At 53.5% G+C, this 16,513-nt stretch overlaps 8 protein-coding genes across 8 annotated transcripts; 4 read left to right on the top strand and 4 right to left on the bottom strand.

Annotated features, from left to right (window-relative positions):
• Positions 1-289: 289 nt before the first annotated feature.
• On the top strand, positions 290-1,258 carry Z520_07102 (uncharacterized protein; the record flags this gene model as incomplete). The annotated part of the gene is made up of 3 exons (XM_016777601.1): positions 290-415; positions 481-528; positions 587-1,258. 3 exons carry the CDS (start codon positions 290-292, stop codon positions 1,256-1,258), a joined length of 846 nt encoding a protein of 281 aa, XP_016631111.1.
• A 727-nt stretch (positions 1,259-1,985) lies between these two features.
• Positions 1,986-3,891, top strand: Z520_07101 (uncharacterized protein; the record flags this gene model as incomplete). Its single annotated transcript, XM_016777600.1, has 2 exons — positions 1,986-3,655; positions 3,765-3,891. 2 exons carry the CDS (start codon positions 1,986-1,988, stop codon positions 3,889-3,891), a joined length of 1,797 nt encoding a protein of 598 aa, XP_016631110.1.
• A 27-nt stretch (positions 3,892-3,918) lies between these two features.
• Z520_07100 (uncharacterized protein) lies at positions 3,919-5,490 on the bottom strand (the record flags this gene model as incomplete). Its single annotated transcript, XM_016777599.1, has 1 exon — positions 3,919-5,490. One exon carries the CDS (start codon positions 5,488-5,490, stop codon positions 3,919-3,921), a length of 1,572 nt encoding a protein of 523 aa, XP_016631109.1.
• A 250-nt stretch (positions 5,491-5,740) lies between these two features.
• Z520_07099 (uncharacterized protein) lies at positions 5,741-6,541 on the bottom strand (the record flags this gene model as incomplete). Its single annotated transcript, XM_016777598.1, has 1 exon — positions 5,741-6,541. The coding sequence occupies one exon, from the start codon at positions 6,539-6,541 to the stop codon at positions 5,741-5,743; it is 801 nt and encodes a 266-aa protein (XP_016631108.1).
• Positions 6,542-7,126: 585 nt separating this feature from the next.
• Z520_07098 (uncharacterized protein) lies at positions 7,127-8,041 on the top strand (the record flags this gene model as incomplete). The annotated part of the gene is made up of 1 exon (XM_016777597.1): positions 7,127-8,041. One exon carries the CDS (start codon positions 7,127-7,129, stop codon positions 8,039-8,041), a length of 915 nt encoding a protein of 304 aa, XP_016631107.1.
• An 863-nt stretch (positions 8,042-8,904) lies between these two features.
• Z520_07097 (uncharacterized protein) lies at positions 8,905-11,315 on the top strand (the record flags this gene model as incomplete). Its single annotated transcript, XM_016777596.1, has 6 exons — positions 8,905-8,997; positions 9,158-9,295; positions 9,455-9,507; positions 9,665-10,474; positions 10,587-10,791; positions 10,920-11,315. 6 exons carry the CDS (start codon positions 8,905-8,907, stop codon positions 11,313-11,315), a joined length of 1,695 nt encoding a protein of 564 aa, XP_016631106.1.
• A 446-nt stretch (positions 11,316-11,761) lies between these two features.
• Positions 11,762-13,498, bottom strand: Z520_07096 (uncharacterized protein; the record flags this gene model as incomplete). The annotated part of the gene is made up of 5 exons (XM_016777595.1): positions 11,762-12,253; positions 12,348-12,624; positions 12,738-12,814; positions 12,905-13,079; positions 13,329-13,498. The coding sequence occupies 5 exons, from the start codon at positions 13,496-13,498 to the stop codon at positions 11,762-11,764; spliced, it is 1,191 nt and encodes a 396-aa protein (XP_016631105.1).
• A 693-nt stretch (positions 13,499-14,191) lies between these two features.
• Z520_07095 (uncharacterized protein) lies at positions 14,192-15,953 on the bottom strand (the record flags this gene model as incomplete). The annotated part of the gene is made up of 2 exons (XM_016777594.1): positions 14,192-15,723; positions 15,776-15,953. The coding sequence occupies 2 exons, from the start codon at positions 15,951-15,953 to the stop codon at positions 14,192-14,194; spliced, it is 1,710 nt and encodes a 569-aa protein (XP_016631104.1).
• Positions 15,954-16,513: the final 560 nt, after the last annotated feature.

Here is a 16,513-nt window from a genome sequence, read left to right as displayed (position 1 = left end):
TAGCATTGACATCCCTGTTAAAGCAGCGGATTCTCGCGCTGCCGCGTCCTCAAGTATTGCGCATCACGAAAGCTGCCTTCAGGTTCCGCTGCAGACCAGCGTTCAATTGTCCCTTCTAGCTTCTCCCTTGCACACAACATATCTCTGCTTCAACACTCAGATCAGACATCATAATTTCATCGTCGTGCCCTCACATCAGCGTCAATACGTGCAAACTCTGTCCTACCGAACTCGGTGGTTTCTCAACAGGTACTATCCTCAGTCAAGGCTCTGCGCCTCTGCCGCGAAGATGCCCGGCTTCGACTTTAGCAACTACAACCGCAACGCGGCTCTACATGCACGAGGGGTCCCATTACCAAAGGCAACCAGCACTGGGACAACTATTGTTGGGTGCATATTCGACAACGGTGTCGTGGTACGTGAACAATCCGATTCCACCAACTCGACATCAGATTGGATCAGGACTGACCAGCTGGATAGATCGCTGCAGACACCAGAGCAACGAGCGGACCTATCGTTGCGGACAAAGTACGAGCACACTTAACTGCGCCCCACGAAGCCTATGATATATTCTAACTTTGAGCAGAACTGCGAGAAGTTGCATTATATTTCGCCGAACATCTGGTGTGCTGGTGCCGGTACTGCAGCAGACACCGAATTCACCACCGCCCTCATCTCCTCCAACCTCGAACTACACTCCCTATCTACGGGCCGGACACCCCGAGTCGTCACTGTGATGACAATGCTAAAACAACACCTCTTCAGACACCAAGGCTACATCGGCGCATATCTTGTGGTTGCGGGCGTTGACCCTACCGGAGTGGGATTGTTCACTGTACACGCTCACGGATCGACAGACAAACTGCCCTACGTCACTATGGGCTCTGGTTCGCTTGCGGCCATGGCAGTCTTTGAGTCGACGTGGAAAAGGGACTGCAACCGAGAAGAGGCCATCAAAATCTGCTCGGAAGCGATTTTGGCGGGTATCTTTAATGATCTGGGTTCGGGAAGCAATGTCGATGTCTGCGTGATTGAGAAGGACAAACCATCGCAGCTGATGCGGAACTACATCAAACCCAACGAGCGGGTAAAGAAGGAGCGCAATTACAAGTTTGCAAGAGGCACTACGGCGGTGCTGAACGAGAAGGTTATCACGAAGGAGGAGATCGGCCGCTATGTTACTGTGCATGAGATTGGCAGTGGCAGTGATTCGGACAGCCTAGTGGTTGTGGAGAAGATGGATGTGGACGAGGTATGAGAAGGACCGCACTGAGATGGGGGAAAAGCTGAACCTGTATCATCATTGCCATGTCAGGCTTGTTTATGGACGGGAGCAATCCAACTGGGCATAACTGTGGCAGGACATGGGCTCTGGCGCTAAGGTGCATCTAGAGGAGAACAACAGGCTTTGCAAAGGCTGCCGAGCCACGAGAAAATCCCATTTTTGATGTAGCTCGGCAGGTATTGGAGTGTGAGCTTCAAGTTGATGGAGTGCTCCTGATGTCCAGGTACATACCTAGGTAGGTATCTGTGTGCCTCGCAACGAGCAGGCGGAGGAGCAATGGCATCGACTGCTACTGTTGGAGCTCCTGCTCTCTGCTTGATAAAGTCAATATCCTAAACTCTCAACATTCAATGTAGACTCGAGATGCATCTTGGCCCAGCGATGTGATATCGGGAATGCGGTTAGATTCTTTCCCCAGCGCTTCTGCAAAATGCCCCATTAATACTTACCTAGGTACTTAGGCAGGTATGCTCAGCGGAGAATTACAAAGGCCACGTTTCTCTCTTGGGATTCTCGACCGTCGCTTCGACAGGCCGACCCTCGCTGGGAGGCTATTCTGCGCGAGAACCTTGAACGAGGCCTGTGAACATGTTTTCCGAAGCCAGTTGACCATTTTCTGCTGGTTGCCTCTTCTCACCTGAGGTTGACCATCCCTCAACACCCAAACAGCAAAGCCTAATCCAAACCTCCAGACTTCATAATGTCAGACGCAGAAGAGTCTCGCCAGGCGGGGAGCGGGACGTTCTTGCTCATCTTGATCCAGGTAGCCTCCAGAGCGCTCACCTTCGTCGGCAACCAAATCCTTCTTCGCTTTCTGTCTCCATCGCTGTTGGGCATCGCCGTCCAGCTCGAACTTGTCTCTGTAACGAGTCTATATTTTGCTCGAGAGAGTCTTCGCGTGGCTTTGCAACGGCCGCGTCCATCTACACCGTCAACAGATGCCACTTCTACCGAAAAGCAATATCGAAAGGTGGTTGGAGCGGAGACACAGACTGTGATCAACCTCTCCCACCTGGCCGTGCTCCTGGGTTTGGTTATCTCGACATTGTTTGGTTTCTCTTATATACGGAGTGCTCCAGATGAGGTCCTCGACAGTCCTTATTTTGATGTATCGTTTCAGATCTACGCGGCGGCAACGTTGGTCGAACTACTTGCTGAACCAGCATTCGTTGTCATCCAGCAGAAAGCTCTGTACAAAGACAGGGCAAGGGCAGAGACCTGTGCAGCAATGGCAAGATGTCTTTCAGCTTGCATCGTTGCGGTTCTGCTACATCAGGAAGGCCTCGCTCCTTCGATCCTACCCTTTGCCGTGGGACAGGTAGCATATGCTTTTACCCTCCTGGCTCTTTACTTTCTGCCAATACTGAAACTATCGAGAGCCGAGAAATTCAGCCTCGTTCCGAAACGAATACTCTCAGCCTCGTCAGATCAGACGTACTACCTGAAGCTCTTCCACAAGGCAATCCTCTCTCTGGCAGCAACAATGTACATGCAGTCTATCTTCAAACTACTCCTCACGCAAGGCGATGCCCTGATCATGAGTTTCTTTTCCACTCTCGCAGACCAAGGGGCCTTCGCTCTGGCCTCTAACTACGGCGGCCTGCTAGCCCGCCTAGTCTTTCAACCTGTGGAGGAGAGTAGTCGAAACACATTCGGACGACTTCTCTCTCCATCCCCGTCGAGCAGTACCAAAAGCCCACCATCCTCGGATTCGCAGAAACAGATGACCCCGAATCAGAACACCGATACCCACCTTGGCCTCTCATACCTCTTTACAACCTTACACGTCTACCTTCTCTTCTCCCTGCCCTTGATCAGTCTCGCGCCCAGTATCCTCCCTCTGCTCATCCCCTACGTCCTCTCTCCTCAATGGCGCACCCCCGCGACATCTCTCCTCCTCTCAACCTACTGCTATTACATCCCGCTCATGGCCGTGAACGGCATTCTCGATGCCTTCGTCACTAGCGTCGCTTCTCCAGCACAGCTCCGGAGTCAGAGTCTCTGGATGCTCGCGTTCACGGGGATCTACGGGGTCGCAGCCTGGGTCATGTTGAAGATGTGGAGGATGGGCAGCGTTGGCCTTGTGGCCGCGAACATGGTGAACATGGGCGTGAGGATTTTGTGGAGCTTGTGGTTTTTGAGAGCCTGGGTCACCCAACGCGAGGACGAGTCTGGACAAAAGGGATTGGCCAGGACGACGATGGTCGGGGATGTGATGCCAGCAAAGGCGAGCATGGCTGTCACGCTGCTTGTGATGCTCGGGCTGAGAATGAATAGCGCAAACACGACACCGGATGCTGGAAAGGGCGAATTGAATATCCAGTTTCTTGGGATTTGGATCAGTGGCGCAGTGATCTTGGGTTCTACTATGTGAGTTGTCTGCACTCTCTTTGGCGTTCTCTTTGAGGGCTTCTAACATCTAGTTTCTCATGTTCATTCAAAAATACTCCCATGGCTAACTAGTCCGTCTAATTTCTAGTCTCATCACCGAGCGCGAATTTCTGTTACAACTCCTGGAATCTATCCTCCCGCAACGCCTCGCTGCAAAGATTCCCGGCTTTTTGAAACCCTCTTCGACGAAATCGACACGCGAAGCTGCAAAATGACAACTCCTTTTTTCTCTTTAGACTTCGTCAATCGTCAAACGTGATTTTCGTCGAGGTGGTCTTCTCTCCTTCCTCTGCCTCCCGATAAAAGGCACCGTACTCACTATGGACCTTCTTCTTCACCGTGGTGCCGAACCTCAATAGATTTTCGGGGACGTCCTGCTTTGCAGCTTTCAAGACATTGATCAGCGAGCCTGCCAGGCCCTTATCCTGTTCGGTGAAGAAAGTGATTGCAAGACCGTCCTTGCCGGCGCGGCCCGTGCGACCAATGCGGTGAACATAGTCTTCTGCAGTCAAGGGGAATGTTACATTGATGACCAATTTTACCTCGGGGATGTCCAGACCCCGTGCTGCCACGTCGGTGGCCACGAGGAGGGTCGTGGCGCCAGACTTGAATGATTCCAAGCTGTTGATGCGCGCAGACTGCGACATGTCACCGTGGATTCCTGCGACATTGAACCCGCGCGAGCGGATGAAGTTCTCGATTCGGAGGGCCTCCTTTTTGTAAAGGCAGAATACCAGTATGCGGTCCTGGCGCTTTTGGCCTGCAGTGTGCTGCTTCAACAACTGCAAAAGGCGCTGCTGCTTTTCAGAGCCGTCAATGACTTCTACTTTCTGCACGATCCGCGCGTTGGCTCTCAATTCTCCCGAGTCATCGGTGTCCTCACGCCCGATGGTGATTTTAACGGGTTGCTGCATGAAGGTTGCGGCCAGCTCGCGGATCGATTTCGGCCAGGTGGCGGTAAACATTGCCGTCTGTCGCTTCTTCGAGGACGGCATCTGGGAAATGATCTGTTTGATGTCGTCTTCAAAGCCCTTGTCGAGCATACGGTCTGCTTCGTCAAGGACCAGATACCGCGTCTTGGACACATCGACCGTACCGTCGGACATGAAGTCCTTCAATCGACCCGGGGTTGCAACGATGATGTTTGCCCCTTGCAGACTGCGGCGCTGTTCATCCTTGTTGGTCCCTCCGTATATACATGCCGCCTTCAGCTTTTGAGTTGTTTTGCTGAGCTTGTCCAATTGTTCAAACACTTGGATCGCAAGTTCCCGTGTGGGCGCCACAATGACCGCTCTGATTCCCTTCTTCTTCTCGTGGGATGTGAGACGGACAACAAGAGGTAGTCCGAAGGCTAGTGTTTTCCCGCTACCTGTTTCCGCCACACCAACCACATCTCGACCGGACAATAGAAAGGGCCAGGCGGCGGACTGGATGGACGAGGGCTTTTGAAAGGAGGAGAAGACGTCCGAGAATTGGGATCCCAACTCTTCGGGAAGGTGCGAGAAGGCGAGGATAGGTTGTACGTCTGTATTCTGTGGATCGAAGATCTGCACAGATTGTGTTTTCAAAAAGTTGTCGACTTCGGCTTGCCGGAGGGTTCCCATAGCTGAGACAGGCTTGCTGACGGCATCATTGTCGACATTGGCGATGTTGGCATCCTTATCCTCGGGTACCGGAGTCGAGTGGGCTGTGGCCTCTGTCGAAGAGGGTGTGATATCTTGCAGCCGAAGGACTTCCTTGCGGTCTCTCTTCCTTCTCTTCCGCTCCTGCTTGGCCAGTTGAGCGGCCTCATCGTCAAGTTTGTGCTTGCTCATATTGATCGCCTTGACGTACTCTCACTTATCTGTTTGAGTCTGAGAGAAAGGAAGTGAAACTGACGCAAGGATAGTGGGCGCACTAAATCTTCTCCGCCACCGCAATTGGGAATTTTGAGAAAAATAAATTTCGAGGCATCCAGCACCAGGCCGTTTACTCCGCCGTACCACGTTATGTCAGCAAGGCTGCCCAGTCTAAGCCCCTTTAGGCCGCATACAAAACTGCCCACCTACAGCCATCAAGATTTTCTTACAACTTCGGCTTGCTCTTGTCCATGAATGCCTTCATCGCTGCTTTGGCCTCGTCACTGTTTAGTCGTACCTTCAAATCCACTGCTTCCCACATGCTCGCCTCCCGCTGCTCGGCCAACACCGTAGGCCTGTTCACCTGTGCCTTGGCCATTCTCAGGCTCTCGGCGCTGTAGGTGCCTATCCTCTTTGCGATCTTGAAGACCTCGTCCCGGAACGCCTCGACCGTGTCGCCTCCAATGACCTTGGTCACCATGCCCGCGTCGTACATCTCCCTGGCATTCAGTTTCTCCGCCGCCAACAGCAACGCGTTTGCGCGCTGTTTGCCCATGACCTTGGGGAAACTCCAGCTCGACGCCCCTTCGGGCACGAAGCCCAGGCTCATAAAGGGTGTCTGGAACACGGCCGCTTTCTCCCAGGCGTACACCAAATCAAAGTTCCACAGTTGGGTGCATCCCCATCCGATGGCTGCACCGTGGACCGCTGCAATGAGCACCTTCGGGTAGCCCTGCAACTCGTCTCCCAGTTTGCGGCCCGCTTCGATTTCTTGCTCGATCGTCGGTCCAGATTGGCCCGGTGGGAGGAGTACTTTCCCGGCGCAGTAGTGTTTTCCCTTGCCCGTGAGGACGATCACCCTGATGGAAGGGACATTGCGCGCCCAGCGAAGTGCATCGGCGAGGTCGTGGTATTGCTGCAGTGTGAACGCGTTGGAGATCTTGGGTTGGTTATATTCCAGCAGCAGTGCCCCTGGTGAGAGGCTCGTCGCGACAATGGTCTGATAAGTCGGGGGTGCAGTGGTCATTTCGAGGTGAGTTGTTTTGACTATCACTCAATATTTTCAAGCAGGAAACGAATCCAAGCGGTTCACGTCGGAGAGGGTCTATACGGAATAACCTGGCACTCTCGTCTACATGTTTCACATCTTTTCTATACTTTGGGGGTCTTGAGTCCTCAAGGCAATAGGACCTCTTGTTGTGGACCTCGGGAGCAAGGCTATCTTGATCTGGTAAGACCCCGCATCCCCGCAAAAAGCCTGCTGTAGGTAAGGCTCTGGGCGTGGAGGACTAGCTGTGGAGTTGCTGCTGATATTGTCCTGGGTAAGTTGAGCACTTCTAAGAATGACTGCCACCTCTCGCTCGAGCATTGAGAACGGACAGCACGTTCTCTTGAGCTTGGTTCCGCAAAAAGCAGCCTGCATCGAGACCATTTGAGCTGTGCAGCCATCCATTTCCAAGGCCCGAGCTGACCTCGGCAGCCGAGCTGCCTATATCTGCCTCGGACATACATAAACGCGTTATGCACAGTATCCTACTATTCTCTAGGTGTACAAAAGCCTAATTCCCAGACGGATCCTAGTCTTCATTGTCACAATCATCGAGAGACAGCCATGACGACGACAATCGACGTCGAGAGCATCAAAAAGCGATCATGGAGCGTGACCAGCAGCTACACGCCCAACAACATCATCACCTACAACATCGCCCTGGGCGTCAAGGGCACCGACCTGTCGCGATGCTTTGAAGCACATCCCGACTTTGCGGCCGTACCGACGTTCGCTACACTCCCCGTCATCTCTGTCATGCGCGAAGTCACGTACGGGATGATGGAATTCCTGCCGAATTTCCAAGCACACAACCACGTCCACGGCGAGCACTATCTGGAGATGAAGGGCACGTTCCCCAAGCAGGCCACACTGAATACCACCGCGCGAGTGGTCGATGTTGTGGATCGCCGCACCGGCGTCACCGTCGCCGTGGGCATCACCACCGTCGACGCCGCCACGGGCTTGGAGATCTGCTACAGCGAGTGGACATCCTTCGTCATGAAAGTCCCCGGAAAAGGGGCCTCGACGAAACCCATCCCACGCGGTGCCGCCACGGCAGTCCACCCGACGCCCACAGATCGCAAACCGGACGCGGTGGTGGAATACCAGACCTCGCCCGAACAGGGCGCACTGTACCGCGCCGCGTCGGGCGACTTGAACCCTTTACACATCGACCCGGCCGTCGCGAAAGCAGGTGGATTTCCCGGCCCCATCCTGACGGGCACCTGTACGGTGGGAATGGGGGTGTTGCACGTAATCGACACGTTCGCTGGCGGGGATTTCAGCAGGTTCCAGAGCGTCAAGCTAAGGTTGAGTAAGCCCGTGTTTCCGGGCGAGGTGGTCAGGACAGAGATGTGGCGAGAGGATGGTGGAAGGAAGGTTGTGTACAGACAGGTTGCGGGCGACCGCGTAGTGATTTCACAGGCGGCGGTGGAGTTGAGAGATGCGTCGGAGAAGCTGAAGGCGAGGCTGTCATAGCTGGTCGTGTTCGAGTACGAGATGTCAAATAATCTTGTTGGGTGAAGCGATACAGTGCCTACCCAGGTATATTTAATTTCTTGGGGAACATATGCAATTGCTATGCGATTCAAGACGCAAGGGAATTCTGTTTGCCACGATACCCAGCTTATGGTAGCACCCCTTGGACGCCATCGTTGTACCTGTCTCCCCCGTACGTCTCTACAATATTCCTTTCCTTCTCATCTCGCGGCAATCCACCTTGTCAAATCAAACCCGATGGCACCAGATGGTTTATTCCTGCTCACGCATGTTCCCTTCGGCAAGTGAGAGTCCACGCTGTGTGTACCTCGTATCCCCGTAGCCCCCACACTTTTCTCCCCCAAAGTGGAGGCCCCTGGAATTCCCCTCCACTTCAAAGGCCATTACTTCCCATCTTCTCTCCATCCTCCTTTACCGAACAAATCCTCGGCACCTAACCCACCCGCCGATGGCGGTACGGGCATGTCAAGGTGACTGACACGGCGCACAGCACAGGCGCTGTCAGAAAGTCGGACTCAACACAAGATCCGTGGCTAATAACCATGCCCTTATGGAGGGTTGAGTTGAGTCGAGGATTCCACATGGGTGTCAATTGGGCGGCTACCTACCTACAGTTAACCTAATCCCCTGTCTTCCGCCGTTACAAGGCTTGTATACCTACTAGGTGTCTTTCGCTACCAACGCGCTTGTCTCAGAGCGCGCGTTTTACTCTCCAGGCTCTCTCTTACAAGTCGTCCCCCCCCGGGCGCGCCGCTTGATTGACTCTAGGTACGGTATCTGGAAGAAGAGCAGGTGCGACACCACTACAGCCACAATCGCACTCACAAGCCCATCTAGCAAAGATGCCGTGGCTCAGTCAAGAATCTTACCCTCTCCCTCAGAAAGATCTCATCTCGCTCGTCTTTGACGAATGTAAATATGACCCTGATAAGCCGGTCAGTATATACTTTTCCATCCATCCATCCATCTATCTAGCAATCCACCGATATATCTACACCTACATAACGCTTCAGCTCTTTGGGGAATACCCGAAAACTCTTTTCAACCCCCTACAAGAAAAGAAATCATCCGAATCTAACACGCAGGAAACCAAAGGTCTACCACGATCTAGAAAACCCCAATCGCACCATATCATGGCGACAAGGGCGGACGCTCACGAGGAAACTCGCCGCGGGATTCCGCAAGGCTGGGCTGCAGAGGGGCGATTGTTTTAGTATTGCTGCGTTCAACGATGTAAGTTCCACTATTTCGAGAAAGAAACGACGCCCTTTACGGGCGACGACCTGTTTTGGGTCGAGCCGCATCTTCTTCTTCTCCCTCCGCCTCCATCACTCTTCTGCAGATCTTGGGCTCTGATCAAAGTGTTTGCTTTCCCTCTTTGGAACATAAAAGATCATGTATTCGATGCTCTTCCTCGGCGGAGTGGCGGCCGGTGGTATTTTCAGGTAAGTTTTGTTTCGGGAAGAGAATTTGAGGAGACAATCCCTGCCTTTTTGTCCAAAGAGCTCTCTCTCTCTCTCTCTCTCTTTCTCTCCTCCCCTTTCTCTTCCCGATATAGCAAGCATCTCTGGATCGATGGCTGAAGACGACAACCCTCCGCAGCGGCACGAACCCAGCGTACCAGATCTACGAGATCCGGCACCACATCCGCACGGCGCAAGTCAAGATGTTCATCGTCGAACCCGAAGTGCTGTCCCCGATCCTGGAGGCGGCATCCCTCGAGGGAATCGCGCGGGACAAGATCTTCATCTTCAACCCGCTCCCGCACCAGAAGGTTCCCCAGGGGTTCCGGAGCTGGGAGTGGCTTCTGCAGCACGGGGAGGAGGACTGGGTACGGATCACCGACCTCGAAGAGCTGCAGTCCACGCAGGTGGCGCGGCTCAACACTTCTGGCACCACGGGGCTGCCCAAGACGGCCATGCAGAGTCACTACAACGCGACATCATGGCACACGATGCTGCACGATATATCCCCGGTGCCCTGGGAAGTGCGCAACCTCTACACCCTGCCGGGATTCCACGTGGCCACCGTGCCCCTCGTCCACGCCTGCCCATTCATCACGGGTGACCAATGCTGGATCATGCGGCGGTTCGAGCTCGAATCCTTCCTCGCCGCACTCGAACGCCACCGCATCACAAACATCGGCATCGTCCCGCCCTTGGTGATTGCCATCATCATGTCTCCGCTCCGCCACAAATACTCACTCCGAAGTCTCCGCAAGATCAAGTGCGGCGCCGCGCCCCTGGACGCGGTCTCGCAGAAAAAGTTCCAGGACCTGTGCGCCCCGGACGCCAGCTTCACTCAGGTCTTTGGCATGACCGAGACGACAGGTACCATAAGCCAATTCTTTGGTACCGAGAGGGACGAGACCGGGTCCGTGGGGAGTCGGTTTCTGCCGAATACGGACGTCAAGTGAGTTTCTCCGCCCACTTTTTCCACCCTTCGTCTGCGCATGATAGATAACCCCTTGCGACGTCTGTGTTCTTTGTGAACTAACCAGGACGGGGTGGGGGGCCATATGTAGATTAATCGACGACCTCGGCAGGGACATCACCGCCTACGACGTCGAAGGCGAGCTGTGCGTGCGCGGCCCCACGGTGATTAGAGGGTACTTCAACAACCCTAGCGCAAACGCCGCCGCGTACGATGCCGAGGGATACTTCAAGACCGGGGACGTGCTGTACTGCGACGGCAAGACCAAGAAGTGGTATATCGTGGATAGGAAGAAGGTGAGCCGCTGAGCGAAAAACACACAGATCTAACCTCACAAACCCCCTCCATACTCTGAGGCACAAGATGATTCAACTACAGTACGCAGTACTAACCGACAACTAATTTATTTATGTGAAACAAACAGGAACTAATCAAAGTCCGGGGCTTCCAAGTGTCCCCCTCGGAGCTGGAGGCCGTGCTCCTCTCACACCCCGGAATCGTCGACTGCGCCGTGCTGGGCTTTCGACCCAAGGGCCGTCCCGTACATGCAGACGAGTTGATTCGCGCGTACGTGGTGCGACGTCCTCCGGAGGAGAGGGGGGACGATCCATCGGCGCCGTCATTGACAGAGGACAACGTCAAGCAGTTCATCCGCAGCAATCTCGCCAGCTACAAATCGCTGACGGGCGGGGTGGTCTTTGTGGACGAAATCCCAAAGAGTCCCAGTGGGAAAATCCTCAAGAGGGTCTTGAAGGAGCAAGCTGAAAAGGAGCAGGAGCTGGAACAGGAGCGGGGAACGGTGGCGAGGGCCAAGTTATAAGTATATGTGTGTGATAGGACTGGGTCGGGGGGGGTTAACTCATAGTGATTGGTTATGGTGGCAGTGGTGATGGGGAGAGATGGAATGGGTTTTGGGGGGAAAAGGGAGGAAGAGGGCAATAAATGAGTGAGTGAGTAAGTGAGTAAATAAGAAACAGGGAGGGAGGGGGAAAGAGAGATGGTTTTCGCTGGAACCAGAGATTATGGTGGCGTAGAGACAAGACAATACATATACAGATATATGTACTCCGCCAATACCCCGTCCAGACAGCCTCGTTCTCCTCACTCGCTTGCTTTCTTACCACTTTACTTAGTCCCTCCATCCCAGCCTTGCACGGACCAAGCCAACTTGAAGCACAGATCGTCTGCAATATTCCGGGTCTCGACCGCCGTCTTCAACCCCTTTGGCCCCTGAACTTCCCACCATCTACCGCCGTCGTTAACGACCTATAACTTCGCCTTTGTGCCCTGGCCCTCCTTCAACGCCCGCATCATCCGATACGCCTCGTCGAGACTCTTGCGGGTATTCTCGAAATACACGTGCGAGAAGTCACTGCTGGCCTGGCCACTAATAGTACGTGCCTGGATACCGTGCGAGATGGTCCCGCCTCGCACATAATGAAAGATCTTTGCGATCTGAAAGTCCTTGCCGGGAGGGGACCCTTCTTTGCGCGGATCAAACCCTGTAATCCGGGCGTAGCGATCCAGAAGCTCGTCGGGCTCCGGCATGCCGGATTTGGCGCGGTTGGCCGGGGCGTAGGGCGAAGAGAGATACCCATTGGCGGCGGGTGACTTGCTGTTGGACACAGGGTGGCCGGCTTTGGTGATTTCGTTCCAGAACGGCCCAATCACGTAGACGGCGTCCATCAGGGGGTGGCCGATGGTCGAGAGTTCCCAGTCGAGAATGGCGATAACGCGGGGCTCTGTGGGATGGAGAATCTACTCATATCGTGCGATTAGGTTTCAAGATATAAATATCGCCGGTGCAGAAGATGTTGACCTCACTGGCCGTCTTGATTGGGCTCGAACTTACCACGTTGTCGAACTTATAATCTCCATGCACGATGGAATACCTGTCACTGGTCATATTGGTCCTGACAAAATCAACCATCTCGTCGTAATGCTCATGTGCGCGGCCCAATTCCCTCCCCGTCTTGATGTCTTTGACCTTGGACTGTTGATTCTCTATGCGCTGGAACGTGTTACAGTGCCGTTGATAGAAACCTTGCTTTTTGCCAAAGTTGGACAAGCCGATAGAGTCTGGGTCGATGCTGTGCAGCCAGCCGAGGGTTTCCACGAGAGAGATCCAACTTGAAATTTCAAATTAGTTGTTGGCTGGAAGGAGACAGTACAAGAAAGCTTAATGAAGCCATGAAATCGAAGGCAATCGGTCGGAGAGCTCGAATGGCTGGTAGCGACTTACGCCTTTCTTCGATCCGATGGTGACAGCTCTCCCAGGTCGGGATCTGTTATTATCCTGCCCTTAACGAATTCCATAACCTGCCGTCGCACCAGTCAGCCATATAAACATACCCTGCGTCACCGGACCGCGGCCGCCATCGGGTCCAAGAGCAGCTGTTTGAGTCTTACGTAGAATGGCGTCCCGATGACGCTGGGGTCCATGCAAAGTGTATAGACTCTCGGCACAGGAAACCCTTTGACCGAGCCGAGGGCTTTCAGAACCCGGTATTCGCGATCCACTTGGTGAGCGACGGGGCTGATGATTGTCCCGGACGGCTTCTTGCGCAGGATGAAGCGTGTGCCTCTGTACAGAGGGTCAGTCACAAGAACGCGGGAAAAAATGGAGAACCAGTGAAACGTCAAAATTCCGGCTCGATCTGCATAACGCGCAAAGGGGGTTTCCATAAGACCCCTCCAAGACTGCCAAAACCATGCTAGCATTCAGATATGGATAGAGACTGAAACGCAGCGACAAGAGCAACACCATCGTGGCTACCGAACCAAGGACAAGACGTAGGCTGGTTGGGTGGCCACGGAACGGAAATGAACGTACGCAGCATCGTCGACAAAGTAAGTCGGATTACTTTGGCCGTAGCCAATTTTCGTCGACACAACAGGTGCCTTCAACCCCGGAATAGTATTCGAGTCGGCAAGATATTTGCTAAGCGAGGCGTCGTCGAGCTGATGGCGCGAGCCGGATTGTGCTGTAGGGTTTGGGTTCATCTTGCCGGTTTGAAGTTAGATACTAAGAACAAGAAACGGCCACTCAGAAGACAGCCCGATTGTACAGTAGATGTCCCAGTAGGTATGCAGTATACATGGATGTGTTCTCGGAGTGATATGTATAAAGGCTTGAGTATGACTGGCCCGACCTTGACTCGGGGTGTTTTCTCCGTAACCGAGATGCACCGAGGTAGTTTACTCGATACAAGTCAGTGAAAAAGGAGGGCTGGCCTTGTTCGGATCTATACGCCGAGCTCCGAATCAGCCTCAACTGCTCGCTAGACACTCCTGTACGGGAACCAGGCCGTATAAAAAGGAGAGAGCACGCAAGTGTTAATGCTTTACAGTCAGCAACTAGAGACGTGCCCCGTGAAATGCGTGCATATCTGACAATGATCTTTTGGCTAGGTCGCGTCTCAAACGAAATCCGGCCGTAAATAATATATGTAAAAGGACAGCGCGCTCGTAGGGGAACGAGGTGGAAGTAAAAGGTATGCCTGTACATCGTTCCGAAGGGGAGATGCAACATAGAACGGTCTGGTGCCGAAGGCCAGGACCGCGAATTGAGTAACATGTGTCGTGCTTGGTGTTCTTTCATCTTTGCTGTTCTTCGTCTCGCTTTAGTATGATCTGTCGGTAAATGGCGTCTCCTGATGTTACCATGTCCACCCTGTGAAACGGATATTCGATCCTTCACTCAATTCTCGGTACACCTCCATCCAAAGTCCTTAGCATCATCCTGGTATGCTTGACAAGCTTGAGACACAGTAATCCATCATCGGCAGCGCCACTAGAGCGAAGCTCGTCTTCGCACTTCTGAAGATCCTCGAGCGTCATGCCTGCTGCGTACCCTCGCGGCAAGCCATGAACATTACCATGAGCAGCATGTGAATGGAGGTGCTCTAAACGAGGGGGGAACTCCTGCGAGTGGTGGTAGGGTTCAACATCATGCCATTGCTTTTGGCGCCGTTCGATAGCTGCCACGAGCGATTCGAGAGTGTAAATTGTGGATGTATCACTATCCTCAGAAGATATATGCGTAGGTGTCGGTTTTCTCGAAGGGATAGCGGAGAAGGGAGCATTGGGCGGACTAGGGATTGATTCGTCGCCAAAAACATACGCTCGAATTAGATGATATCCAAACGTGCGCCACTCGAGATCTTCGCGGATGCCCATAAATCCCGTGATATCATCCGACGGTTCTGATTCTGAGCTACCAAATCCAGACTTCAACTCTTGAGCACTGGCCTTTTTGACGCGATGCCAATGGTCAGCAAGCACGGTAATCAGCATAGTGCTCAGAAATACGTTTTGAGAACCCGATTGCAGCTTCTGAGGGCAAACGTGACAATAAAGAACTGAGCGACCGGTACGATGTGCGGCGAGGAGGGTATCAATCATGCCAGATGATACCGGAAATGCGGACAGAGCGGAAAGGGTTGACAATGTGAGATAGAGGTTGGGCAGGCAGGGGCAAGCTGGAAGGGTGGAGAGTTGCCCCACTGTGCTTGCATTTGCATTGAGGTCGGCGTGCTGGTTCGGATGCAGCCCAGATCCTGTGCCAGAAGACCGAGAAGAATTGGGGTCCGCATTGTTGGCAGAGTATAACTGTTTCTCCTGCTCATGGCTGTCTTGTACCAGCATTGGAAGCATAGTCATGTCACTGAAGTCAGGCCACAGCGAGACATCGACGGGGTAGTTGATCTTGGACATAACATCATTTCCACCTGGAGGCGTGCGAGGCCCATCGTATGGTGACGTGCTGCTCGAGCCTTGGGAAGGCAGCTGGCTGCTGCCATTGCCAGTGTTTGAGGACTTTGCCCTCTCCGCAGCGGCGCGAGCGTCGTGGCTAGACCGTTTGATAGACTGGCTAATGGGAGCATTGCAGATGTTCTCAAAATTTGTACGCTCAACAGCTTTTTCAGAGAGTTCAGGGTCAATGGCCGACTCGACGACGGCGGGCGGTGGAGGATGAAGAGGATGATGGTAAGGAGTAGGAATGGAGGCACCAGGAGTGGGTTGCAGGACGCCATTGACATAAGACGTCTCTGCAGAGGAAATGCCCTCGATGCCGTCAGCCTGCGGGAAGTCGTTGGCATCGTCAATCTTCTGTCTCTTGCGTGGTCTCCCCATCTGCTTCTGGGCCGAGTAATGGCATGTCAAGTTGTGCTTGAGGCATCGTGCGCAGCCAGCGGGCTCGCCCGAGCACTTCAACTTGCGCTTTCCTGGGGCATTGTGAGTCTAGGTAAAGGGTCATTGCGCATTCAGAGGACGGACGGCACTCATCGCAGGCAGAATGCCTCTTGACCGAAGGATCCGCATCAAAGGCGGAGCTGTAAGCGGGAATTTCTGAGTCCAGAAGCTCGGGCACTGAATCAGTGGCTGCAAAGGTCCTCGCAATGGGGTACGAGCCATAGGCCTCGAGCAGTGAGACTGCCGCCTGCCCATTCGACATTTTCCGTCCAAGAGGTTGTAGAGAGTTGACGGAGGCTCTAGGTACAGGCGAGACTATGTAGATCTTGGGATCATTCGCCCTTCCGTCTCAAAAGCCGGGGAATCTGTTGGATGGCAGCCTGGTGGAAAGTTAAGGTCCTCATAGGGTGTGGAAGTCGATCGTCTGCCCCAAACTCGCTAGGTAGCTAGGGACATGTCCATCCGGGTCATTCCTCTGCGCATAATATTAATGGTGGCCTGAAGTTCCCCATTTGTGGTTACTGCAAGACCTGGGGCATGAGTTGGAGCCAAATTGGAGTCGCGACTAGAAGGCGACCAGCCAATGTTTACGAGAATCAATCGTGACTACTTGTCTCTGAGCAACGATCTTCCTTCTTGATTTCAACGGTGTTCATGAGACATGTATTAGCAGAATGGTATCTTGCGCTTTTCCCCCTGTCACTAGTACTACTACTCGGTACTGCATCCCCAATTCTCTACAAGCTTGTCCATGCAGAGATTAAAGAATCACGCACTTCTTGGGCAGTCCACATGGCCCGCTCTCCTCTTCCTTGTCATCTG

The sequence above is a fragment of the Fonsecaea multimorphosa genome, assembly GCF_000836435.1.
Source record: "Fonsecaea multimorphosa CBS 102226 unplaced genomic scaffold supercont1.14, whole genome shotgun sequence".
NCBI classification, from domain to species: Eukaryota; Fungi; Ascomycota; class Eurotiomycetes; order Chaetothyriales; family Herpotrichiellaceae; genus Fonsecaea; species Fonsecaea multimorphosa.
The sequence above is the reverse complement of the archived record's forward strand: the minus strand, read 5'-3'. Positions and strand labels throughout refer to the sequence as shown.